A 26930-nucleotide genomic window follows, 5' to 3' on the forward strand; every position below is an offset into this window, starting at 1 on the left:
AAAAATGGGTCATAATTATTGCATAAATATTAATTATAAATCATAAAATTATCTCAAAACACCAAAAAAGAAAAGAAAAAATATTATAAAAAACAAGTAAAAAAAAAAAAAAGATGATTTTTTTTTTTATAAATATTATTCCCACCCTCCCGGACCATTTGGTCCCGAAGGTCTTGAGTGTGACTCTGAAATGAAGGACACCAGAGGGTTAAAAGAGCTACTTAAATGTCCTAATTTAACTATCTAACTACTCCTGGCTTAATCTAAAACCTGTTGGTGAAAAAGTCCTAGCCAAAATATTCCTCGTAGTTATAGCGACACCTCCTGGTTGTTCGCAGCGAGACACCTGACGTATCGCATATGGATGATTTGATTGGTGCAGCGTCTGACGTCACAGAAGACGGAACAAACATGGAGGGAGAGACTCAGAACGCGTCCTCTGCAGCGCCGAAACATCTTACACCTGCCCAGAAACAGATGCTTAAAAGACAGCAGGAACTGGAATACTGGAAAAGGCACTCAAAACAACTCCGAAGCCGTAATTTGATCACGGGACTGACCATCGGAGCCTTTGTGGTGGGCATATGTATCCTTCATAGTTTCATAACATTACAGCTGAGCCTCAAATGATTTATTTTCATAAGTGGATAAACATCGTTTTGTACATTCAATTTAAAAACTATAATAATTAATACTGCTCATACTTTCCTACTCTGCCAATTTATTTTAGAACGTTCTTACTGGTATTATTAAAAAATGTTTAAAAAAAATTACATAGTAACCTTAGTTTCTTGTAAAATACTATCGTTACTACAGTTACAGTTACTACAATATATATATATATATATATATATATATATATATATATATATATTCAGAACATTCCTAACCCTGAAGGCCATTCCATATAAATGTACACTGCCGTTCAAAAGTTTGGGATCGGTACGTTTTTTTTAATGTTTTTAAAATAAGTCTCTTCTGCTCACCAAGCTGCATTTATTTGATTAAAAATACAAAACAAACAGTAATATTGTGAAATATTATTACAACTTAAAATAACTTTTTTATTTCAATATTTTAAAATGCGTTTTATTCCCGTGATGACAAAGCTGAATTTTCAAATAGCCTAGATAGAAATCATTCTAATATGATGATTTGCTGCTCAAGAAACATTTCTGGTTATTATCAATGTTGAAAACTGTTATTTTTTTATTTTTATTTATTTAAACCGTTATTTAACTTTAAAAAAAAAAAATTTCAGGATTCTTTGATGAATAGAAAGTTGAAAAGAATAGCATTTATTTGAAATAGAAAGATTTTGTCACATTATGAATGTCTTTACTATCACTATTGATACATTTAATGCTCCTTTCTGAATAAAAGTATTAATTTCTTTCATTTCTTTCCAAATTTTTTTTTATAATTTTTACTGACCCCAAACTTTTGAACGGTAGTGTATAATGTTACAAAAGATTTCTGTTTCAGATAAATGCTGTTCTTTTGAATTTTCTATTCATAAACATTGATGATAATAATAATAATAATAATAATAATAATAAATGTTTCTTGAGCAGCAAATCATCTTAGACTGATTTGTGAAGGATCATGTGACACTGAAGACTGGAGTAATAATGCAGAAAGTTCAGCTTTGTCATCACAGAAATAAATTACATCTTAAATATATTCAAACAGAAAACAGTTATTTTAAATTGTCATAATATTTCATTTTTTTTATTTTTTATTTTTTATAAATGCAGCCTTGATGACAGAAGAGACTTCTTTTTAAAACAAAAAATATTTAAAAAATATATATTGAAAAAAAAAAAAGAGTACCAAAGGACAGTGAACAATGTAGAATAAAGATTTCCATGACTCAAAAAAACATTGTATTATCATGGTACCATACAGTATCTAAAAAAGTATGGTAGCACCATAATCCATTTCTTTCTGTTAAATATGTTAATAGCACATTTTCAAATAGGCTACTCATACTCCAGTTGTGTGACTTAATGGCCTTAACTACTCTATCACTCCATCAGTCAGCTACACTATTCTCTCAGTCAGGCAGGAGAGAATCATGGACGAGATTGATGACGAGGCAAAGACCTTCATCATGAAAGGGCCTCGGACGGGGGCCAACTCTTAGTCTTAGTGATGCCGAAGGAGCTCCAGCTGTGCAATGTTGGCAAGACAGTCAACATTTGTCTTGATGTTTGAGACTCAATGAACATTTATTTTTCAGTGGCCACAAAGCAAAATGCAAATGCCCTCATGAATGCGTATTTCACTAAGGAATGATTTCAATAAAGATTTATTTATTTGAATTATTCTTTGTCTTTGCCTTTTCTAATGTTATAATAGTTACTGTGACTTAAAAAGTATTCCACTAGATGGCAGTATGTGCCGTCCCATCAGGAGGAGGTGATGGTAATTTGTTTACACTGTAAATACTCTTATCTTTATAAGCTTAGGACACACTGTACCTCTCCGGTCATGTGTCACTCAAGAACAGTACTGACGTATTGCTTATTACGGAACAAATTGATTAGTGATATAGAGGGCAGGATTTCTCTGAGAAATCTGGAGAATATAACAAAATGTTGTTCTTTATGTCAAAATGAAAAAATTGTACATACAATATTTATAACAATCCTAAGATCTGCAAAGCCGTAGCCCATAGAGCTAGCTATGTTCAATTTAACTTTTGCAACCTTTTCCACTCTGATAATATTCTTACTAGGGATGTTAAAGAAAAATAAAAAATTCCAGGTTACATATCTAATCAACATTCTCTCTCTCTTTTATATTAAATTTTATTTTTTATATACATTTTATATTAAATATATATTCTTAGAAACTTATTTCTTTAAAAGTAAGCCAAAACAGCAGCAGAAGACCCCACCGGGTACCACTCATCTCCACTACAAATAGGAAAAAGAGGCTACAGTTTGCACGAGCTCACCAAAATTGGACAGTTGAAGACTGGAAAAATGTTGCCTGGTCTGATGAGTCTCGATTTCTGTTGAGACATTCGGATGGTAGAGTCAGAATTTGGCGTAAACAGAATGAGAACATGGATCCATCATGCCTTGTTACCACTGTGCAGGCTGGTGGTGGTGGTGTAATGGTGTGGGGGATGTTTTCTTGGCACACTTTAGGCCCCTTAGTGCCAATTGGGCATCGTTTAAATGCCACGGCCTACCTGAGCATTGTTTCTGACCATGTCCATCCCTTTATGACCACCATGTACCCATCCTCTGATGGCTACTTCCAGCAGGATAATACACCATGTCACAAAGCTCGAATCATTTCAAATTGGTTTCTTGAACATGACAATGAGTTCACTGTACTAAAATGGCCCCCACAGTCACCAGATCTCAACCCAATAGAGCATCTTTAAAAAAGTGCTTTTTTATTTATATATGAGCTTTTTGTTTTGTTTTTTAAGAAAAGGATGCAAGTTTCATTCAGAAGTTTTATTAATAAATGTTTTTAAAAGGTTTTTTAACTTTTATCTTTTAACTAAATTTTAGAGTTTCTATCATTACACTGAAATATTTTATGTAGTTATTTTATTTATATTTTGTACATAGCATTTGATGCTAACATGGCAATAAATAAATTCATAAATAATAATTATTATAAAGAAAAGCAATGGTGAGTGGAAATATTTTTTGGTGATAATGCTTAATGTAAACTTGCATATGAGTTATATTGAACCTGGAATATAAATTGGAATTAGTTGTATTGACTCATCTATGAAACTTAAAGGAATAGTTCACTTTGAAATAAAATTTTGGTATGTTTTAGCTTACCTCAAGGGCATCCAAGATGTAGGTGTCTTTTTTTCCGCAGTAGTTTCAATTTTGATATTTTTAGGTCAAACCGTTCTTGTCTGTCAGTCATATAATGCAGGTCTACGGTCACTGTCTCAAAGAGCATGCACAGAGTCCAAATTAAAACAATTCCCCGTCGTCCAAATTAAACAATTCCCCATCGTAAGTACACATTGATGGCCTAAGACACGAAACGAGCGGTTTGTGTGAGAAAACGAACAGTATTTATATCGTTTTTACCTCTTATACACAGCCACGTCCAAGTGATCTGATCTGACGTGTACGCAGACTGGTGCATAGATATATACACTAGATGTCGCCTTGTCTACGGCAGTTCATTGGAACGAATGTCTTTAAGGCGACATCTAGTGTATATATATCTATGCACCAGTCTGCGTACACGTCACACACCAGGATGCGCGCGCGCCCTCAGATCACTTGGACGTGGCTGTGTATAAGAGGTAAAAACGATATAAATACTGTTCGTTTTCTCACACAAACCGCTCTTTTCGTGTCTTAGGCCATCAATGTGTACTTACGATGGGGAGTTGTTTAATTTGGACGATGGGGAATTGTTTTAATTTGGACTCTGTGCTTGTGTTTTGAGACAGTGACCATAGACCTGCATTATATGACTGACAGACAAGAACGGTTTGACCTAAAAATATCAAAATTGAAACTACTGCGGAAACAAAGACACCTACATCTTGGATGCCCTTGAGGTAAGCTAAAACATACCAAAATTTAATTTCAAAGTGAACTATCCCTTTAACTACTCCTCGTGTTTATTCCTTTCCTGGAAGCTTGCACAGAGATACATAGGGAGGGCAGAAAGGTGATCACCGTTTAGTGAGGATAACAACTGTCATCACCTCTCTCACATGGCCAACTTCTGTCACAAGATTATTAATTAAAACTTTTGCAGAATCATATTTATATTAAGAACATCTTGTTGGATTGAGAGATGGTGTCCTCACCTCTCAATCCAACAAGATGTTCTTAATATAAATATGATTCTGCAAAAGTTTAACACGGGGAGGGGTTGATTTGTAGAGAGGCGGAGCAGCTCACGGAGCAGCAATATGTTGATCCTGATAAGAGTGCACACTTACACAAGTCTGTCTTGTGAGCTTGTGTGTCACATGGGTCAGTTCAGAGCCCCAGGCACTACAGTATCTCGCTCTGGGGGTCGGAGATATCTCCTCCACACAAGCTCATCTGTAGCTCCATTCTGGACCACATTCATATAGGCTACTCTTTATCGTTTTCAGACACGTGATTTTGCTTGTGAAATTTAGTCATTCAGCTCAACGAAGCTTTCCAGCGAAGCCATGCAACGGCACGCGAACAGCCTTCAGTGTTCTGATACTGTTTTAGATGACATTTAAGTGCATCGTTCAGTCTGCAGGCCAGCCAATTCAGCCGGTCAACAGCTCACCCAAAAGGGGAAATTCTGTCATCATTTATTCACCCTCATGTTATTCACTTCACTTCCAAAAATAGATGACTTTGTTCTGTGGAACACAAAATAACATATTTCAAAGAAAGCCTTTTTTTTACACTCTTTTTTTTTTTTGCTCTCCGTGTGCCGGTCAAAAATGACAGATTCTTTTTTTTATTATTATTATTTCAAATTAATTCATTAATATTTTAGTTTGATAATGTATTTTGTTTAATATTTTGTATTTTCAGGGTTTTTATGATACTAAATGATTTACGCTGTAGTTATAATCCATTTATTCACTTTATTTTTTACTTAATTATACCAAACATTACTAAATTTCCAACTTAAACTGTCATAAATCTTGACCGCAGACTTAAGTTTGATCTATATAAATGCAGTCCATTTACCATTTTACCATATTTTCATAAACACGTTTTACTCTATAACTGCAAGAAAACCAAAGCCATAAATCTAAACAAGTTGAGCTTAATATCTAAAAAATGAGCTTTCAGTAAGATTTTGTTTGGCCGCAGTATACCAAAAGATTCCACTAGATGAAATTCGTCCCCTATTCATTTCCAATGCGGCCATTTTTGAGGAGTACAAGTGTGACTATTTTTTCAGGACCATTTAACCTTTTTCGAATCATGTCCATGATTTTTTTTTGTGTGTGTTCACATAGCAAGTGCCAAAACCTTTACCAAGTTTCATACCATTCAGATGAAGTAAAAAAAATCAAATACAAAATTTTTTTATGTTTTACTAGGGTTAAAATAAAGGTTCCAATGGTGTTTTTTTAGGGTCCCCAAAAGGACCTTTCAATGAACTGTTCTTTTTATTATTAACCATTTTTTATTATTAGTGTGAAGAACATTTTGTTAATCTAAAGAACTTTTTCCACTATAAAAACCCTTTTGTCCAGTGGAACCATATAGATTCCAATAAATAACCTTTATTTTTAGTCAATGAGGTCCAATGTTGTTTGGTAACAGTTTTGGACTGGAGGATGAATAAATGACAATTCAATTTTTGAGTGAACTATCCCTATTCTATTTCCCCTGACTGTTCAATGCTCCTGAGATCACTGTTGTGTAAATGAACATAAACACTGTTGTCAAGTCACCTGTCGTCACTGCGTGTAAAACCTCCCTTGTGGCCCGCTGGTAGAACAAGACGATTCAAAGTTAATCCTTCGAGTATAATGGCTCGACCCTCACTGACCCTCACGCTTCTGTGCGATCACAATCAGTCCATGTCCTTTTATTGGGCATCAGCTCTTTGCTAGGAAACTAAGGCAATAATAACAAAGACAAGAGACAGAGAGAGATAAATGACTGGTGCGGAAAAGTTTCAGTGATTGCTGCTGTATGTGAACGGTATAATATGTATAGTCACATGAAGCCATTAAAAACATTTGTCATGTGTGTCATATTGTCAAACATGTTTTCAGTAAGTGTTTCGAAGTGTCTGAGCTTACATCAACATACCATGAAGAGTTTTTTTCATTACACCCGATGTCTATGTTTGTGCATCTCTGATACTGCTCATCAGCTATTATTAGTTTCTGTTATGTATACGGCCTACTTATTGTAACATGATCATGGGGTCATGACTAGGGGGTGCACATACTCCCCAATATTTAGATTAGTGGTTGACTGATGGGTTCACATATTGATTATTAAATTATTTGCCATGATTCTTGCATGCACTACAGATAAAATACAGCAGTATTTAATCATTTTCAGCACAGAAAGAATTTGTACATTGGCCGTTTTAAGCTTGACTAATACGATTGTCATTAAGGGGCTATGACCAACTAATCAGAAATCAAAATTCCCACTTTTAAATAGGGAAGTTTTGATACTTACTATTTGCATTTTTATTAAGCAGCTGTTTCTTGAATTCACTGCTTCGTGATTTCAAAGATCTGGGTTTCCCTGCACTGAGTTTAACTCAATGACTTTAACTCTCTTGCAACAGACAAACCCAAGTAACTTAAGCAATGGACATGTGGCAAGGTTCTTTCAGCATTCCTTTTAACGAACTAGAATCTTTTATAGAATTTATAGATATTAACGACTAGAGTGAACTGGAATGATCTGGGGTGAATATTTCTGAACTTCAGATCCTCATGGAATTGAATGGTCATTTTAAAATGAACAATTTGTTACCTAGTTAGCCTCCTTGATTTAGGCTATTCCAAAGGAATAAGTACTAGAATTTAATGAATAAATACTAATTGAACAGATATAGTTACTTTGGCTATAATATCTGACCTAATGAAAGGAAAAGTTAGCCTACTTGTCACTATTGGAATAATTACTTCTTTTTTTTATAATAATTAATTACTACAGTAATAACATTTTAAAGAGTAAATGTTTGTTGCACGACTTTCCATAATAGACGACTATAATATCTGAGACGTGAGGGATTGCAGTGTAGCTTGACTGTTAGTGGTCCCTCACAGACTAATTACTAAGGTGTTTTTCCACGGGGAGGAGCAACCATAGTAAAGTAGCGTACTAGACACACACTTGCACTTGGAAAGCGAAGGCACAGCACGCGCTCAGTGGAGAACGCTTTCGTTACATTTCAACAGAACGTTAACTTGCGTTCTCATTTATTTTATAGTCGCGTTTTACATATAATCTGCATTGGTCTCTTGGAGAAGTTCGTTCTCGAGCTGCTGTTATGGTTTGGAGGGCATATTGTTAGTTTGCATAGTTGTTATGGAGAAATTCTGGAATGCCAAGACAAATAATTCATTAAATTGTGCGCTGTAATTCTAATGTAAACAGCACAGATATCGACTACAATGTCACAGGCTGAGGTTGACATGGCTGGTCTTGGCTTCCCGAAGTTGCCTGCAGGTTTGGACGCGGACTCGTTCTTCCCAGTTCGCCTGCCGCCGAGACGGAGGAGACACTCGGCAAACTCCAGGAGAAATGCCTACAGGTTTAACAAACTCCACACCATGGACGTAGAGTCCCAGGAGAGACTCGTGCCTCTGACAAAAACTCTGTCGTGGTCAGCCGACAACATATCGGAAAGTACCAACGAGGAGAAAAAGACGGACTCTTCTCCTCCAATGTCACCTGTCTCCAGCTCCCCACCTGAGACGCAAGACTCGGACCCGAGACCGGCTGGTTCCTGGGCCACCGAGGAGCCCAGCGCACAGGAGGCTGATGCCAGCTCGGACTCCGACGATGAAAGCACCCAGAAGAAGCTCGTTTTGTCAAGAGCCCAGTTTGAGAGTAAACGCCAGCAGGAGGAAAAGGATGAGGTCGAGACTAAAGCTGTGGCGACTTCACCTGATGGAAGGTTTCTGAAATTCAACATTGAGATCGGAAGGGGGTCTTTTAAGACAGTCTATAAAGGCCTGGATACGGAGACCACCGTGGAGGTTGCTTGGTGTGAACTGCAGGTATGGATGGGGGTCAAATCTTCTGTCGGTTGAGGTTCGCCTCAAGCAACCCTAATTGTCTTATTTAACTTTTTATATTAACTTTTTAAACATAACACTAAGGACTTTTTCTGTAATGTGATATAGATAAATAATGACAGGAGGCTTATGTACTTAGGTTTTATCGATATACTGTCCGATGCATTTAGGAGACTCTAACTAACTTGTAAACTTTATTGGTTCCTAAAACGTTGTTTGAAACATACATTCTAAGTAAAAATACCACTTCTTCTTATAAGACTCTCAATCCCAACCTTTTTCTTGGATCTCCTTTGAGGGGATGTCTTAATTGTTTTATTAGCAATTACAGCATAGATGTGTAGCCTGTTGGAGCCAGTCAGTAAAATTGGATCTTGCAGTAAGGACCAGAGCAAGTTCTGTATGGTCAGAATCTTGTGATGTTGATGAGGAAGGGTGTAGGCCAATTTAAAATCATGATAAGCATTGATAGCATTTCGATTGTCTTTGTCACACAATGACTTCACCCAGCTGATAGGCTCACCCTATGATGAATGGATGAATGCATTTGTTATCTTTGCACTAGTTGTCAGATTCCCTCTGCATCTGTTCTTCACTGGAAATGATACTGATGTCACATATTTGCAAGGCAGTTGATAGGTTTTATCAACATGTGACATTTCAGTCTAATCAAGGCAGTGGTTTTCTAAAAAATAAGATGTCATTTTGCAAAAGATGACACATTGAAAATGCATGATCTCATCTACTCACACGGAGAGTCAGTAGGTTGATTAATGTGAAAGGCTCAAGTCAGGAATGGCTTGCTCAAGGTTGTCATGTTGCATTTTTCAGTGGTATATATAGATGGGTTAATCTATTTTTATTTTCACCTCAAGGTTTTTAAGTAAGTTTTTTCTAGTTTAATACCTTTTTGTGTGTGTGTGGATTGTCAAACAGTTTATAATACTATAATACTAGATTCCAGACTCTAAATAAGCTTATTAGTTTATAATCAGCACGTTGCTTGATACAATGTAAATCATGTGGATCAAATCTGCTGGATCTGTTATTTTTAACTGTTACAAATTGAATAAAGGTCGTAGAGTGTCTGATATAGGCCTATCCTCAATCTTAATCATATGTGTTCTGTTAGCTATGCTTTCACCTTGAATCCAAAATCTAGAATTCTTCTCCCAGGCTTCCTTATGGTGTAATATGCAAGATGTCATGACCACATGTGTGATCACATGCTGTGGTTACTAGGCAGATAGACGGGGTCATATTAGTTGTCAAGTAAATTATTTTTCTGCAAAAACTTGCATTCTAAACCATGTGCACACTACAGATGGAAATGGCCACTGATCTGATTCTAAGCTTTTCAAATCTGCTTTTGGCTAATTCAATAAATCACTATATGCGGTTCTCATTTGGTGGATCGCAGGTTTGGATGGGATGCCAAGAAAATGACCAATGCTAAATGCAAATAATAATTCAACTCTATTTAGGATAGCGAATTACTCTAAATCAACTTTTTAAAGGGAGGAGAATATGCTTACCATATTGTTGGTGGTTGACGTCAAAGGTTGAATGTCCGAACTCTGTTTTTCAGGTATCACTTGGTAGAAGTTAACCAAATTAGCCAGATCCCAATGTGAACAGGTTGGGTAACAAACTCTCATCCTCAAAAAATATGAACAAAGCTACGCCTCTGAAAGTAAACACGACTCAAAAGACATTATATATATATATATATATATATATATATATATACACACACACACACACACACACACACACACACACACACTACAAAAGTAGTCATTTCATTTACATATTTCTACTCATTCTAGGTCAAATGATTTCTGTTTACCCCTTAACATTAAAATTTTATGGACATTTTTGTTTACTTTTGTAAAATAAAACATTTTTGTATTGTGTTGGGTCGTCACTTTATGTAAATTGTGGGTCCTGAAGCAAAACCACTACTGTACAAAGAGCTCAGCATAGACTATTAGACTTCAATTCATGTATTTCTTTCATCACGGCGCACATGCACATTACTGTTGTCGTCATTCATTGCCAGTGGCACTTTTCTTGGACAAAGCAGATGATGATCTGTCAACACAGGTTCTGATGAGTGCTTCTTTAGCTAATTTCTTTTTTCCTTGATTTATTCTTGCAAATATAGCAAAATGCTGGATATGTACAAAAAGAAAAATCTGAAAATTAAGGCCTGTAATGTGAACGTAGCTTGTAAAAGGATGCTTGTTAATCTTTGAACAGCCAGAGAAGTGGTTTTGTGACTTTCCAGACTCCCGGCCCCTGGCCACTCATAGAGAACTTGCTTTCCCCACACAGTTTTATCCGAGAAAGCCATTCTTTGGCAACACTTTATCCTGCAGTTCATTTTTCTGCCTGCTCATCTCACTGCCGGTGGCGTGCTCATTGAGCTAATCTTGTTGAAAGAGTAGAACATTTATTTTACCCAGAATGCAGCGCTTAATTACCTTGGTAAATGGTCGTCTGGTGGAGGAGAGCTGCCATGGTGACGGTGGCTTGTGACCGCTTGAGGATGGCTCCACACTCTGTGAAAATGAGACAGGATTTGCTTTGAGACTTAAGGCTGCTAATGGGATTGACTGAAGTCTCTCACTGAGACTCAGCGATCTCTCTTTCACGACGACTGAAGGGAGATCAAAGTTAAGAATGACTTAACCCAGAGCTTGTGGGAATAGCCCTTAAATGTGTAAGACCCCGCCCCTGTGACTTGTGTTTAATCGTTTTACGCTTTTTACATGTTGGTTGTGTGTTTTTTGTGTGTGTTTTTTTGTTTTTGTTTCAGTAAGATATTTATTGTGAGAAATTCTTTACAAATTGTTTAGAATTGGATTGCAAAAGTTTTCTTTATATTCTATAATTAATATTGAGAACTCAATATTTGCGCACTGTTTGAGACGCGGCTTTCGGATGTGTGCACTGTGCACACACACACCTTCTCACAGCGCGCGCAAGTTCTCTTTCGCACCTTCTTGCGCTTGAATGTTTAAATTTGGCAAGGCTTAAATGAGTTTAGTTTAAACACAGATAGCAACGTGTGCTGCTCAGGTCTCACCTGCGCTCACGCGCTATCAACACCCGAGTGATTATAATGGCACAAATGACTGGTCATATTAGAGCATATGGCACTCGCGTTCAACAAAGTTTAGGGGAAGCCAGAATGCGAATCCATCGACAGAAAACTTGTGTTAATTTCAACAAACCATATTATAAATGCAAATGTGTCATCAGATTTGAGATGAACTGCGGTGCAAGTGCGTGGCGAAACCGTGGGTGGAGAACGGTACAGTTAGATTTATTTTTACAGAAAACCAACTATTTATAGTATATAGTATTATTTAAATATATATATCAATCAACATATATTTATAAAATGATTTGCATATGAAATGTTAATGTAAATATGCATAATTCATTTGTCTTTTGAACATACAGACTCAATTTTACATTCATGCCTATCTCTCCGCCTAATTTCTGCTGCTCACTGATTAGAGGCTGTACATGCTGTGTATGTGTCTCACACTTGTTGTGTAATTCATCGGTCCACGTGGCTCAGCTGGGGGGGTCTGATATTGTATTTCCTGTAGAGGGGGGAGGGGGGGGCGCAGGAGCGGAGATGCTAGGGACTCGCATGTCTGTCAGGTGGTTGGGCTGGATAGAGATAGAATGTAATTGACAAGCCGGGCTGAAAAAGAGGCCTTTGGCCGCAGAACTTGCGGGGGAGGGTGGAAACAAGTAGGCTATGTCAAAGTGTGTAACAGATGGTCTATGGTGTGTTCATAGCTAGCTTAGGGTCAGCCAGTTGTGTGGGTAGGTTAATTTAATGAAGTCAAAAAAACCTGTGCAAAACTGAAAGCCGAGCTTGGTGTAAAATGTAAATGGATGAAATATAATTTTTAGCTGCACAAAAAGTCTGTAAAAATAGGCCACCATGTACTGTATATGTTAAGGAAGGAATTGTCCATTTTGATTTTTCACTGATGTTTATTTTGAATTATGCGTTGCATTGTGCTTTAGGATTAATGGAAATGTAAAATATTGTGAAAAATATTCTTGTATTTTTTTCCCTGGTGTCCATTCATGTCTAAATTATTTTTGGGGATTTCTGTCTTGCCATTGTTTATTTTTCAATAGTACAGCACCAGTGTATCTTATTTATGACGAAGTACATACTATTTATTTGCACTTGTGTTATAAAAAAGGGCTGCAGGCTTGTGGCTTTTGAAGGTGGATTAACTCCGAAAAAAATCATTCCCTCACAAGCATTCATCATCTTTCTGAGCTGCAGGCTGCATAAGAGTTTGCCAACTCCCCGGCTTTGTATAATGTAATGACCAGCCTGAATGTCTCTTGAGTTTCTCTTTAAAATGAACTGCTTCACACGCAACCCCTATTTTCAATGTAACCAATTTTCCTCTTTGTCGAGTCAATGTTTTGACCTTAATAACTGTGTGATTACAGATAGCAGTGCATGAAAGTTATAATTCTGATGGCTTGAATTCATTGTAGCTCAGCATATAGCAGGTGGATTTCACCAGCTGATCCTGTTCATTTCACACCCTTTATCTCACTTATTCCAATGAAGTCAGACTTGAAAAGCATTCATAAAAGGATAAAGGGCAACAACAGCTGGTGAAAAGAAGATTTGTTGCCCAACACATCATTAGAGTGCCGAGACCGTGCCTTGCTTCGCCACACGTTCTGCTCTTGAATGACATGTCACTCCTCCTTTTTCGTCATTCCAAAAACTTCTCACACAAAGCCGGTGGCCTGAAGCTCTGGTGTGGCATCAGTTGCGCAGCGTATCAGTTTTCCCCGTCAGCCAACAGTGAGACTTTATCTTGCTGCTTTTTTCAGATTTTCATGTGACGTCTGACAATGAAACTAAGGTGATGAGGTCCCCAGCTTTGTGTTTTTTAGTCCATGTCTGCTAACACGTGAGAATCCTGCATGGGAATAGCATGTCATCACTTTCCATACATGCTTGACAGGCCACTTAGACAGAAACCATATGTATCCGCTGATTTACCTTGTTTTGGATCTTATATTGCAAACTGACCTTTCAACCAATGGTGTGGCCCTTTCAAGCCAAGTGATTAAAAGCTTCCCTTCTAACAAAAGTGGTAGGGCAAATTCTGCAGCTATGGAGATATTGCCTTTTCCCAACAATAGTAGATGTAGTAGATGATAATTAGTTGTGTGAATCACACATCTAAAAATCTGTCTGTCTGTATATAGATGGTGCAACGTTCCTGGTGTTGGTCACCCGCTGTTATTGAGCAGGTATTGAGGTGCTATCAGCAATGAGAGTGATGGTGTGGTGAAGAGATGAGTCCCAGCGATGAGATGAGTCCCAGCTTAGGACCCAAGCAATCCGATTGGTTCAAAGCACGTTTTATGGGTAATCGCTTTAGTGCCTGGTTACAAATCAGACAAAATCACTTTATTATATATGTCGTTTGAACTACATTATAAAAACCATTATTGTCTTTTAACTTATATGTTTTATATACTAGTATATAACCGAAGCTAGATTGTGAAATTAAATGTTTCTCGTTCTTAGTGTTTTTATAGTTAGCTTATATATAGCATATCATACAGCTATCAGATGATCTAGCAAGCCGAATCCTATTCCACAAGACCCTTACTAAACCAATCTTTGAGAGATAGAGAGATCGTGTCCTGGATATTGGATATATGGATAAAAGCAAAAGACAAACACCAGTGAATATTGTTCTGTGGTATGATAATTTAATTACAGCCATAAATTAAAAAAAGCCTTGACATGTCAAATTAAATTATATTTTGTTTGTATCAAAATAAAACATTCAACAACTTGAGATTTGAAATATTAGTACAATACAATTCAATTACTATACAGACCCTTTCCAAAAAATTTGAATATCATGGAAAAGTTTATTTATTTCCATAATTCCATTCAAAGGCAAAACGTTAAACTTTCATAGATTATAGATTCAGGGCCCACAACTTAAACGATTTCAAGTATTTAGTTGTTTATTTGTACATAATTTGGGCTTCCAGCTCATAAAACCCACGAAAACAGGATTTAAAAAAATTCGAATATTACATGAAATCACCCAGTAATTACACAGTGATACCATGGTCACTGAACCAGGTTTTGGTTATTTTGGCAGTGTGGGCAGGTGCAAATCCTGCTGGAAAATGAAGGAAGCATGAAGTGCTCTGAAAATGTCCTGGTAGACGGCTGCGTTGAGTGGACAGCACAGTGGACCAACACCAGCCGATGACATGGCTCCCCAAACCAACACAGACTGTGGAAACTTCACACTGGACTTCAAGCATCTTGGATTGTGTGCCTCTCCATTCTTCCTCCAGACTCTGGGACCTTGGTTTCCAAATGAGATGCAAAATTTGCTCTCATCAGAAAAGGGGACTTTGGTCCACTGTGCTTTATTAAATCCAGAGTCAACGCAGCCGTCTACCTGGACAATTTCAGAGCACTTCATGCTTCCTTCATTTTCCAGCAGGATTTGCACCTGCCCACACTGCCAAAATAATTCAATGACCATGGTATCACTGAGTAATTACTGTGTGATTTCATGTAATATTCAAATTTTTGGAAATCCTGTTTTCGTGGGTTTAATGAGCTGGAAGCCCAAATTATGTACAAATAAACAACGAAATACTTGAAATCGTTTAAGTTGTGGGCCCTGAATCTATAATCTATGGAAGTTTAACGTTTTGAATGGATTTATGGAAATAACTTTTCCATGATATTCAAATTTTTTTGTACAATAGCTGTACAATGTACAATAGCTTTCTGTAAAGCTGTAAAGCTGTGTGTACCTACTGTGAAAAACGCTATTCAAATAAATGCACTTGAAGGCAGAAAACTTTGTAAGGGGTTTTACAGTCAAAGACCCAGAACCAGATATGATGAAAGAAGACCCGGAGTCAGAATTATAATAAATTAAAGAAAAGATTTACTGAAGATAGTTTGCAGTTTCATCAGCTTCAAGACTCACACAGGAGTTTATAGGCCGCCTCGCTTACGGTTACAAAGATCACAGCAGTTATACCCTTCACCAAGGTCTAAGCTACGTCCTTGCTTCAGGTTAAATGATTCTCATTGGCTAAGAAATAGATAAACATAGTAATTTTCCACAAATATACAGATAGACTGAAGCATATCTCCATCGATTATGTAGCTGACACTCGGGCCCTGATGTTAGGCACGTCGTGACCTTCCAGGTCACAGATTTGGGTTGCTGGGCGCCAACATGTCCAGTTCAACAACTCAGTCAATCTCCAATAATGCCAGTGGTTCCTTAACCTGTAACCAAAAGACTAACACACCCACCGACACACAGCTTTTCCAATGTTGGATTTGGCTAGGCTCTAACTATAAACAGGAGAGTCGTCTCAAAACATCAAGATAATGCGTTCTTTCTCTCAAGGAGAGGACGCTTTAGTATAACGCAGTATAGTAAAGCTTTAACAAAGAAATGGTCCCTTAAACTATAGACTTCATTGACCCCTGTGACCATTGCTGTCAGAGTAACCTACCCTAGAAAAACAGATGTATGTATTGACACATGTTGAAGACATTTCTTAACAAAACAAAACATCTTTCCATATTTCATTTCTGGAAGCCGGGCTAAATGAGCAAGCACTGTTACTGCATTCAGATATCAAATACAGACATTAGAGAATACATGAAAAGAACATTTCCGTGATCACACTGGTAACTTCTATAACAAAATAAAATCTCACAAGCCTAAAGAAGTCATTCAACTCGTGATATTTAGAAGGAAAAATATTGATTAATACCTTAATTATAATCACTCATTACATATACATCAAAGCAGCAGTTTATTCCAAAATCCACACCCTTCAACTTAAAAAACTGCTTTAAATGTTTTTACAAACTTTTATCTTATCTACATTTACATTTAGTCATTCAGCAGACGCCTTTATCCAAAGCGACTTACAAATGTGGAATACAGCAAGTGATTCATCACTTGAGTGATTCATCACAAGAGGCAAACAACGCAAGAAGTGCTCAAAATACAAAGTTTCAGACATTGCTTAGAGTAGCATAAGCTAGACAAGGGAGGGATTAACACTAGAACGGCCATGACGGTCATTTTGACCGGTTTGAATTTTATATCTGCAATAACTTTGTTGAAAAAATAAATAAAATCCTGCTGGTACCTGACTTTTCCTAAAAGTGTCTGTATTTTAATTTAAAATGTTTTTCATATAAATTACACATAAGGCAAAAAAAACAAATTAACATATTTACCTATTTCAGCCATAGACGGTCATATTGACCGCACTGAATTTCGCGGTATTATTATACATATACCAATATACACAACAGTAAAATGTGGTAAAAAACACACAAAACATATTCCACAACAAATCATTTAAATGTAATGATATTCAGAACAGAACAAGAATGAAAAAATAACTATAAACAAGCCAAAATGAAATACTTACAAGCGCTTACAAGTAAGCGGCGTTGGGCTCACGTAACTCTCTTATTAGAATAAAAATGTTTCAACATTTGCAATGTATTTGGATGGTAAACTATTCTTTATTGTAGGCTTTGTACTTCACTCATGTTCCAATATCGACGGAAAAAATCATCCTCTTCACATGCGCAAAATGGTACGAATTGTACTAGGCTACTGACTACATAAACAGATCAGTGGAATTTTTATATGTTAGGTTGACTATTTTATTATTATATTTTATTACAGCTATAATGAACAGGCTGCAATGTCAAGATTGCAATGCTGGAATATGGTGTGTGTGTGTGTGTGTGTGTGTAAGGCGCGGGCGCGATCGAACAGTAGAAACATGAAAACATAGGCTACCTCGTCATTTTGTTCAGGACATCTATGGATATTATTATTTATAAATGTATAAATAAACTTGTTTAAATGTACAGTTTGGTGTTGTTTTGTTTTTTAAAAGATATCCTAATACAAGAAATGCATTAATCTCTCAATTGGGTATTTATCATTAAAGATATAGAGTTTGGAATCTAGCGGTCAAAATGACCGCTTGCGGCAGTTCTAGTAGTTATGGAATTCTGGCACTTCTAGTGTTAAAGGAAAAGGAAAGGATATGGGGTGGTGTGGCGCAATGGATAAGACACATGCCTTTGGTGTGAGAGACCCGGGTTCGAATCCACTGTGAGACACCAATGTGTCCCTGAGCAAGACACTTAACCCCTAGTTGCTCCAGAGGCGTGCGACCTCTGACATATATAGCAATTGTAAGTCGCTTTGGATAAAAGCGTCAGCTAAATGAATAAATGTAAATGGATATAATTATATATATATATGAGCTTAAGTGCTCATAGAAGAGATGAGTTTTCATCTGTCTTTTGAATGTAGTAGGGATTCCTGCATTCCGGATGAAGGTGTGGAGATCATTCTACCAGTAAGGAACCGTGAATGAGAATGTTCTGGAGAGTGATTTTGTGATCACCGCGAACCGTCGCTCATTTAACAATCGTAGGCTTCTGGAATATCTTATCTTGTACATAGCAGCAGGATTTACTGTAGCTGTAGGCCTTCATAACGGCGGGATTTAGCATTCTACATAAAGCTACCACATAAAGCTAAAACAGCTCATGTTAGCTACAAGAAGTTATCGCGAAAACAGCTTTAGATCTAAGCTGGGACTCATCTCTTCACCACAACCGCAGCAGACGGCTGTGTCTGGTTCTGGAATGCCAACATTAACATTAACTTTCATTGGCTCTTCACAAGACTATCAGATACTCCATATTCATACTTATGGGGATCTTGGAGATTATGGGCCCTATTTTAACGATCTGAAACGGATCTCGGGCACTGTTGCTATTATACCGGCGGGATAAATGACTCTTGTGCCCAACGCAAATCTAAAATGGGTTGGTCTGAAGTAGCTTCATTACTCATAGGTGTGGTTTGGGCGTAACGTGAAATAAACCAATCAGAGCATCATCTCACATTCCCTTTAAGAGCAGGCGCGTTTGTTCCATGGCGGATTGCTATTATAACGGCGGATTTGCCAGGCGCACGCCAGGAGCGGTTCACAGCCGAGGAGACCGACGTTCTCGTCAGGGCCGTAAAAGACAGAAAATTGACATTGTATGTGGATGGGAGAAACCCACCCAAATTAAAAAATGATATATGCGTCGGTGTACAAAGTCAATTACGCTGGGTGCAAGATAGGGCCCTATATCGCAAATGACCTTTTCTTCAGTAATGACGCATTGAATTGATCGAAAGTTACAGTAAAAGCATTTATAATTTTACAAAAGATTTTTGTTTCAAATAGATGTTCATTGAACTTAATTCTGTGGAAAAATGTATCAGTTTTATAATAATAAGAACCATCATTAATAATTGGGCACAAATAATAATTGATAATAACTGATTATTATTTTAAATTGTTATAATATTTCACAATATATATATATATATATTTTTTTTTATTGTAACAACATAAAAACTATGCATTCATTATTTTAAAATTTTGGCCAGTATAGTGTAGATCTAAAGGTGCTTTCTGTGTCTTGACCTTAGCTAATATGTGTACACATAATATCTCCAAATTGTATCTTTTGTATTTGCAAACAGGGCTTTTAAAGTTGATGGTTACATGAAACCTTTCCACCTGTTTGTACTTTAAACAAGCCACAGCTCTGCCCTGCCCTTGTAGCTTAATGTCAGCCAGACTGGGAAAACCAGACACCAAGCACAGAGAAATGCTGTTCTTAACATGTTTTCTGTCTTTGTTCCATTTAATGATTGAACACTGCCTTTAAGAGCATTTATGAAAGAGAGATGCGAGGTTATGGGCAGCACCTCTAGCTTTAAGTATTATTGAGACAGACACAGTAACAGTGTTTGTGAGCTGGCGGTGTAGCCTTATACACTTCTTTTTTTTTTCTTTTTTTTTTTTATAAATAATAGTAGTGTAAGATTTCTGCATCTCATTTGCTGTAATTTTATTATTTGTAACATATTTATATAAAAAATTGTGTGTCTTTACCCTTTATTCAAATAATATGTTAAAGATTTTATTCATGTATGCTTTTTGTGAGCTTTTTGCTTTTCTATGCTTTTTTTGTATTTGCATAAATTTCGCCAAATAATTTTGTCAGATAAATACCTTAACTAAGTTTAGTGTTTTGTTCTTCCCTCATATTTAAAACTTTAAAAATATGAATTATTTTCCTTATATTTTGATGGAATAATCGAACCCGTTGGGTCATTAAAACATAACAAATATCCGAACATCACTTGTGGCCACTTATATATATATATATTTCTTTATTTTTTTTAATATATTTTTTTACTTTTCACTCAATATTCCCTAATAAGTAATTTACTATCAAACTATCTATTCATTGTCAAAGCTGTCAGTAGAATTTGGAGATGATGAAAATGGAGAGATTGAAACTTTAATTAGCCAAGTGAAATCGGTTAATTTCAAAATTTCCAAATATGCTATAGAACTGGTCTATTACTGTTACATTGATATCAGATTTCTCCAAATAAACAAAAAATTAGCTGTGGTTGGTCACTTTTAATCAGATTGTGGGCCCTATCATACACCCGGCGCAATGCAGCGCCAGGCACGACGCAAGTGTTTTTTGCTTGTCTCAGCCCGACGCAGTCATCATTTTCACGTCTTGTGCCACGTTGTTTAAATAGCAAATGCATTTGCGCCCATCTGTGCGCCCATGGGCGTGCTGGTCTGAAAAAGAGGTGTGTTCAGGCGCATTGATGGCGCATTGCTATTTTGAGGCAACTGAAATAGACTGTGCGATTGACCAACTGAAACCTGGTCTAAAGTCAATGGTGCAATTTTTTTATTTTTTTTTATTTAAATAGCGCGTTAGTATTGTGCGCCTATAGGCGGGTCTACAACGCACGTACACACTGCTTGTTAAACACACAGGGACGCACAGCAGCACACAAACATGGCAAATATTAAAAATAAAAGGATTACAATGTAAAAGATTATTATTGTGTACATAAAGATATGGTGGACTCCGGCTTACCCCGCTTTAACCATGAGCAGATCCGTTTGCGCTCTGGAGACGCGTTCGGTCTTTCCACTATCAAATTCCATCATGTAAATAGCGAATACGCCATGGCGCGAGCGCAACTGGCATTTAAAGGGAATGATGAGACTCTGATTGGTTTATTGCACGTAAAGGCCAAAACACACCCATTACTCATAAAGAGAATAGAGACAACCCTTTTAGACCATGCACCGGGTGCGCCGACCATTTTTCCCATCGTTATGTTTTGTTTTTTGGGTTTTTTTTTGACAGGGACATTGCACAACAAATGTGTTGCACAGACCAGAGATAGCTGCAAGCTAATTTTCATCTGTAGTCCCTGGGCAGAGGCAAAGTGACAGCAGGTTTATACAGTGGACAATGAGCATTCTTACTGATGAGTTCATTAACAAAATAAAATACAGATACAGCACCTACAAAAGGATCACCTCAATTAACATGCAATTACAATATTTACAGTATTTTTTTTTTCATATAAAATAAGAATAAGAATATTACCTTCTTACATTTTTAACAATATTACCAGTTTTGTGTTAATGAGTTTTGTGCAATTCTGTCCAAAGGTAGAGGACCTAAAGATGACATAACAATCTCCTCTGGAGGAGGCTCACGTTGTTCTAAGTCCTGCAACTTCACAAGATTTCACAAACATTCTCAGGGGCTGTGGGGCCAAATCATGAAGAATTTTATATACTAAGCTAACATTCGAAAACAAAACGAAATTTTCAAATGTTAATAATTTATATTTCTTCACAATGTTACAGTAGTGGTATGAAACAGGTTTTTATCAAAAATTTTAAGTGCCTGTTTGTACAAGCTATGAAGCGGCTGTAACGCAGAGTTGGTTGAAAGAGACCAAATTGTGATGCAATATGTGAAATGTGAAAATATCATCGCATGCATATAAAGCTTGGCTGCATCTGTGCTCATTTGAGGGCGAATATATCAGAACTGCGATAAATTAAATTTTTTATTTTTTATCAATTTAGAAACATGCTTTTTAAACAACAGTGTCCTATCTAACACTACGCCTAAATACTTGACAGACTCTGCTTCGTGAATCCTAGTTCCTTTTACAATAACTTCCGGCACAGAGTGAGACGTATTCCTTATTGAGAAAAACATGCTGACTGTTTTGCTAAAATTTCATGTCAAGCATGATTGTACCATCCAATCTGAGATTTTTTCCATCGCTCCCTGGAGCACAGCTGCTGCTTTCTGACTTGATTTCGCATGGACATATATCACTGCGTCATTGGCGTACATTTGTACGTGAACTTCAGGACAAATAGCTGGAAGATCATTTATATATATACTGAAAAAGAGAGGGCCCAAAATGGAGCCTTGTGGCACCCCAACTGAGCAGTCCAAAAAAGAAGACATAGTACTCTTAATTCTTGTGCAGTGCTTCCTATTCTCTAAATATGATTTAAACCATCGTAATGTCTCTTCAGAAATATTGTGAGCGGACAATTTAGATAACAGGATGTTATGGTTTACCGTGTCGAAAGCTCTTTGCAGATCGTTAAACTAGCAAAAGTGGATTCGGACACGCCCTAAGTGAACTTGCGCCATGCGCTTTAGACCATGCGCTTAGATCGTTAAGATAGGGCCCTGTGTCTTTCTGTTAAATTGGGCTGTTTTTGACAAAAACATAAGGTGCTGTATAAACAATGGCTTTATGTCTTAAGTCAAAAGTACACACAATTAGGTTAGGACTTCACCACTGTAAATCACGAGAAGAGTCTTGGCTGAACCAGACGGAAGAAGTTTTATTGGCTTTTTGCATTTGGCCTCTAGACTGTGTTATTCTTTTATTTATATAAATGTCTTTTCTTCCTCTCTGAAAATGTGTTATAATTTACAGTTTCCTCTGACATGGACATTTCCCAGATATCACGTGTCAGTGAGGAGCCAGTGGGATTAGCAACAGGTGAATGCAGGATATTCATAGACTCTCTATTGATGCTATCAGATCTGTTGCTGTTGGAAGTGGGCCAGGGCTGGATCGAGTCTGTCTATAATACTGCAGTATCTGTGGTATTATATTCTTTTCTTCCTATTTCCTTGTGCCTCTTTGAGTCCAGCTTATAGAATTTCTTGTCTTCTTGAAGATGTTGTGATGTGTTTCCTTCATACTCACGATGTATGCAAAGTGAAGTCTCATCTGGCCATGCGTCATACTACAGATATGTTAGTCTGTATGAATGAGATAACACAAGCAAAATAGGCAATGTATACCATTATCGTTGTTGCTTAACCATTCATATAACACTCCCTTCCTCAACACTGATAAAAATACACTCATGACATTGAAACTTGTTGTGCATCTTTTGTACACAGTGTCTGTAATATTCAGATTCAGATATGTAATAAATTCAGATGAGTTAGAGTCAGAGGAACAAGACTGTCTTATATCTGGATCTTTAGTATGGCCTTGACTGTGTATTATTTTTTCAATCGGGCTGTCAATAAAATATTGAAAAAATGACATAATATGGAAATTAATTAATCATTATTTGTGTCACGCTTAGTTGACGCAGATAATGAAAAATAACGGATCTAATTGCAGCAGTAAGAAATACTCAGGTAACTTTAAACACTTGATACACAAAGAGAACAACCTCCATAATGACGAGAACGGACATCCGAGAATAGAAACAGAGTACACTCATGGACAAAAAAGAAAAAGAAAAAAGGGCTTAACCCAAAAAGCTTTTAATTGTCTTAGCAAACTTTAAACAAATGCACTACTTAAAAAGCCAAGTTTTTGGCAGAATATGGGGAGTTGTGTGTGGAGTGATGAATCACAATGAAACACGAGTTGCATGTTGATGCTCCAGAGTGATGCCTTCGAAAATCTGCTAAGAAATATAAGTATAAATGCATCTCTACCACAGTGAAGCATGGAGGAAGAGACTGTGCCTTTTTATCTGCTGGTATGTGTGAGATACTTCACTGTGAAAAGTCATTTAATGCTTTGGAGTGCAGGAGAATATTGCAGAATGGCTTGCTTCCCACAATTGAAAAGTTGTTATCTAACAAAGAATGATCAGATGTTATTTTCAACAAGACCATGTTCCTGTCCAAATTGCAAAGACAACCAAGAAGTGGCTTGAGAACAAGTCCATCAGGCTCATGTTTGGCAATTTCCTCAGAGTCCAGATTTGAAGCCTATAGTCAATATGTGGTCTCACATTAAACTTAAACGTTAACATTGAGTGGAACAACAGTGAGTCTTCTTCCTGTAAAAAGCAGTCTGCAAGTTGGGGAAGGCTATTCTGTGCTAAGTTACTTTATCTACAGTATTTGTGCATTTTTAGCTAATTTCCTGACCAGTGATTAAAATGGTTAAGACCATTAAAAGACCATACTAAATATTTTGCCTTGGCCCATTTTTTTTCCTTTGCCCAGGAGTGTATACACTGAACAAAGGAAGGAAACAAGATAATGAACAACTCAACTACAAACAGGTGTGTAACTCAAATCAAGTAACCAAGGCAACTAACAAGGAAATCAGACAGACAGGCAGAGTCCGTGCACCTTCGGATAATTTGTTTTCTTGCTTTTGTCTTCAAAACGGAAAAATTAAGAAACTGTTAATTTATCACATATTTGACCCTTCTCATGAACTTAATAAAATAATCTCATGTTGGATAATATCCCAAAATGGATATTATGCTGCTAACGACCTCAAATAGGTGCATCTAATTTAGGGTGGAGGTGTGGAGGTGGAGTGGAGGTGGACATTTTAAAGGCAGACTAACAGGTCTTTGAGGGTCAGAATTCTAGCTGATAGACAGGTGTTCAAATACTTATTTGCAGCTGTATCATACAAATAAATAGTTAAAAAATCATACATTGTGATTTCTGGATTTTTTTTTTTAGATTATGTCTCTCACAGTGGACATGCACCTACGATGACAATTTCAGACCCCTCCATGATTTCCAAGTGGGAGAACTTGCAAAATAGCAGGGTGTTCAAATACTTATTTTCCTCACTGTATATACTGTATCAAATCTGTTACAAGCCACAGTTGTATGAAAATCATGGTTTTGTGTTTCAGTCAGATTGTATTAGATCGTATAAGAACAAGTTTTAAAAATATTAGATTATACGTTTTACGTCATTCAGTGTGCACTATAATTACAGCATGCAATAATTCAGCTGTGCAAACTTGTCTTTAGATGCATGCATACAATTTGCACACGCCCCCACACATTCAAACACACGCAGTCTCCCTGCAGTAATGTTTGTTCTGTTGTACGCACACCCTGCAGTCCTCACACTGTACAGTTCACACATTCATTCTGTCTCTTGTAGGGCCTTGGCTGCTCTCTGTTTTGTTTCTGTATAATGAAACAACAGCAGCTGTCTTCAATGGTGGGTGAGAGTTCACATTTAAATCTATTACCCAATTAGAACATGTGACCACACTGGATTCAAACACAGATTAAATCTCAGCTGTACTTAGTTTAGCTGATATATTGTTTAGTCAGTGGCTACAAGCCACAATTATATTAAAATCATGGTTTTGTGTTTCAGTCAGATTGGATTAGATTGTATAAGAACAAGTTTTAAAAATATTAAATTACTATTCCCTTAAGGACAAAATACTAGCATACTACATAATATGCAAATATCTATATACATGCAATACATGACCCACCATAGTACATTTCTCCAAATGTGTATCATGCATCCATAGCACACTCTGTAGAATATTATACCCCACACTGCAACTGACTTGATTTTTCCTTTTCAATATGATGAGGCAGGGTTAATTCGTTCTTATTCACTCAGGTCAAGAGCAGTGTACTAATGTACGTTCCTTTGGGAGATATTTTCCGGAGGATAATCACTTCGTAATTTCACAGCATTGATATTATCAGAGGTGATGACAAACACATGAATCCCAAACAGAGGGTTGTGAGCTATACAATTAGTCTTGAATTAAGCATTCATATTATTCTGTTAATCCCAGGTGAAATGTCAATAGCTAAATGTGCTTCTAATTGATTTTTGAAATGACCTCCTGAAAAGTACTCCTGGATCATTTATGAGCTTATAATTACCATGGGATGTGCGTTCAAGTGATTTTGAAAGGGAAAAAAGAATGCAGTGGAGTGTCAAGTCAAGTCATTTTCATTTATATAGCGCTTTTAACAATGTAGATTGTCTCAAAGCAGCTTCACAGAGATAAATGTATAATATAACGTAAGATTGTTTTGGCTTTATAGCGGTTCTTTAATAAAGTTATTTTCCAGCTAAAGTTAGTTTTGATTGATTCGCTTCCGTCGCAACAATCATTTGTTTTTAAATTAGGGCCGCCAAGACGACACCATTCTCTCTACACAGACTTTAGCGAACCTGTGAGAAACGCTGATGGCGTTCAGATGCGCATTAAGAACGGGTTCTATAGTTATGTGCGTTTGAATATATGTGTGCAGGTTTGGAATTCCCTACAAACCAAACCTAAACAAATTACTGGTGTTTCCTTATAGTTTTGATTCAGAATTTTATTTTATTTTATCAATTCGGGGTAGATACGCAAATTGAGTTTTCCCGACGACGCGTTATCTGTAGAGTGGGAAAGGGATCCTCCATAGGGAGAGACTAGTTGGCCCTTCAGCACTGCGTTGACATCGGGTCCAGGCGAAGGTCCTTCATCAGATCTGGAAACGGCCTGGATCCGGCAGGCTGCGGGAAAACCTTGGGATAAACAAAGACACTAAAATTAGCGTAGATGCCATTCTTCTCATGATGTAACAAGTACATCAGGATTTATGGGAAGTGTTCCCGGTTCCAGCTGACCTAATCTATGCAGCCTAATATTGAATTATAGAAGTCTATAATGTATTATGTGAACGCTATGTCAAAGAGATGTGTCTTTAATCTAGATTTGAACTAGATTACTAGTGGCCAATTTGATATTTCCTCCTCTCTTTTTAAAGCACTACTGCACCTTTTGGTCATACAAGCATGTTGCTTCATTAACCAGCTATGTTTAGTATGCTTTGGCGAGTTGTATTGCTATTCCACATCAACGGTCAACATTCACAATTGCTTAATAACTAATGATCAATGCCATTTTG

At 36.9% G+C, this 26930-nt stretch overlaps 2 protein-coding genes across 3 annotated transcripts in view; both read left to right on the forward strand.

Annotated features, from left to right (window-relative positions):
* The first annotated feature begins 345 nt into the window (after positions 1 to 345).
* Positions 346 to 2324, forward strand: coa3b (cytochrome C oxidase assembly factor 3b). The gene is made up of 2 exons (XM_084384705.1): positions 346 to 586; positions 2040 to 2324. The coding sequence occupies exons 1-2, from the start codon at positions 361 to 363 to the stop codon at positions 2144 to 2146; spliced, it is 333 nt and encodes a 110-aa protein (XP_084240831.1). The 5' UTR covers positions 346 to 360; the 3' UTR covers positions 2147 to 2324.
* Positions 2325 to 7808: 5484 nt separating this feature from the next.
* wnk4b (WNK lysine deficient protein kinase 4b) overlaps positions 7809 to 26930 on the forward strand; it is a 62106-nt gene continuing 42984 nt past the window's right edge. For both annotated transcript variants that reach the window (XM_084407234.1, XM_084407235.1), the window contains exon 1: positions 7809 to 8704. In XM_084407234.1, coding sequence (XP_084263360.1) covers positions 8096 to 8704 — 609 coding nt within the window. In that variant the 5' untranslated portion in view covers positions 7809 to 8095. The remainder of the gene's footprint in view (positions 8705 to 26930) is intronic.

Source organism: Rutilus rutilus (assembly GCF_951802725.1).
Source record: "Rutilus rutilus genome assembly, chromosome: 1".
NCBI classification, from domain to species: domain Eukaryota; kingdom Metazoa; phylum Chordata; class Actinopteri; order Cypriniformes; family Leuciscidae; genus Rutilus; species Rutilus rutilus.

Bases quoted from the DNA above. Each gene is read 5' to 3' on its own strand.
- coa3b (XM_084384705.1), top strand. From the start codon at position 361: ATGGATGATTTGATTGGTGCAGCGTCTGACGTCACAGAAGACGGAACA. The intron at 587-2,039 runs GTATCCTTCATA...TCACTCCATCAG, and splicing joins AGCCTTTGTGGTGGGCATAT to TCAGCTACACTATTCTCTCA.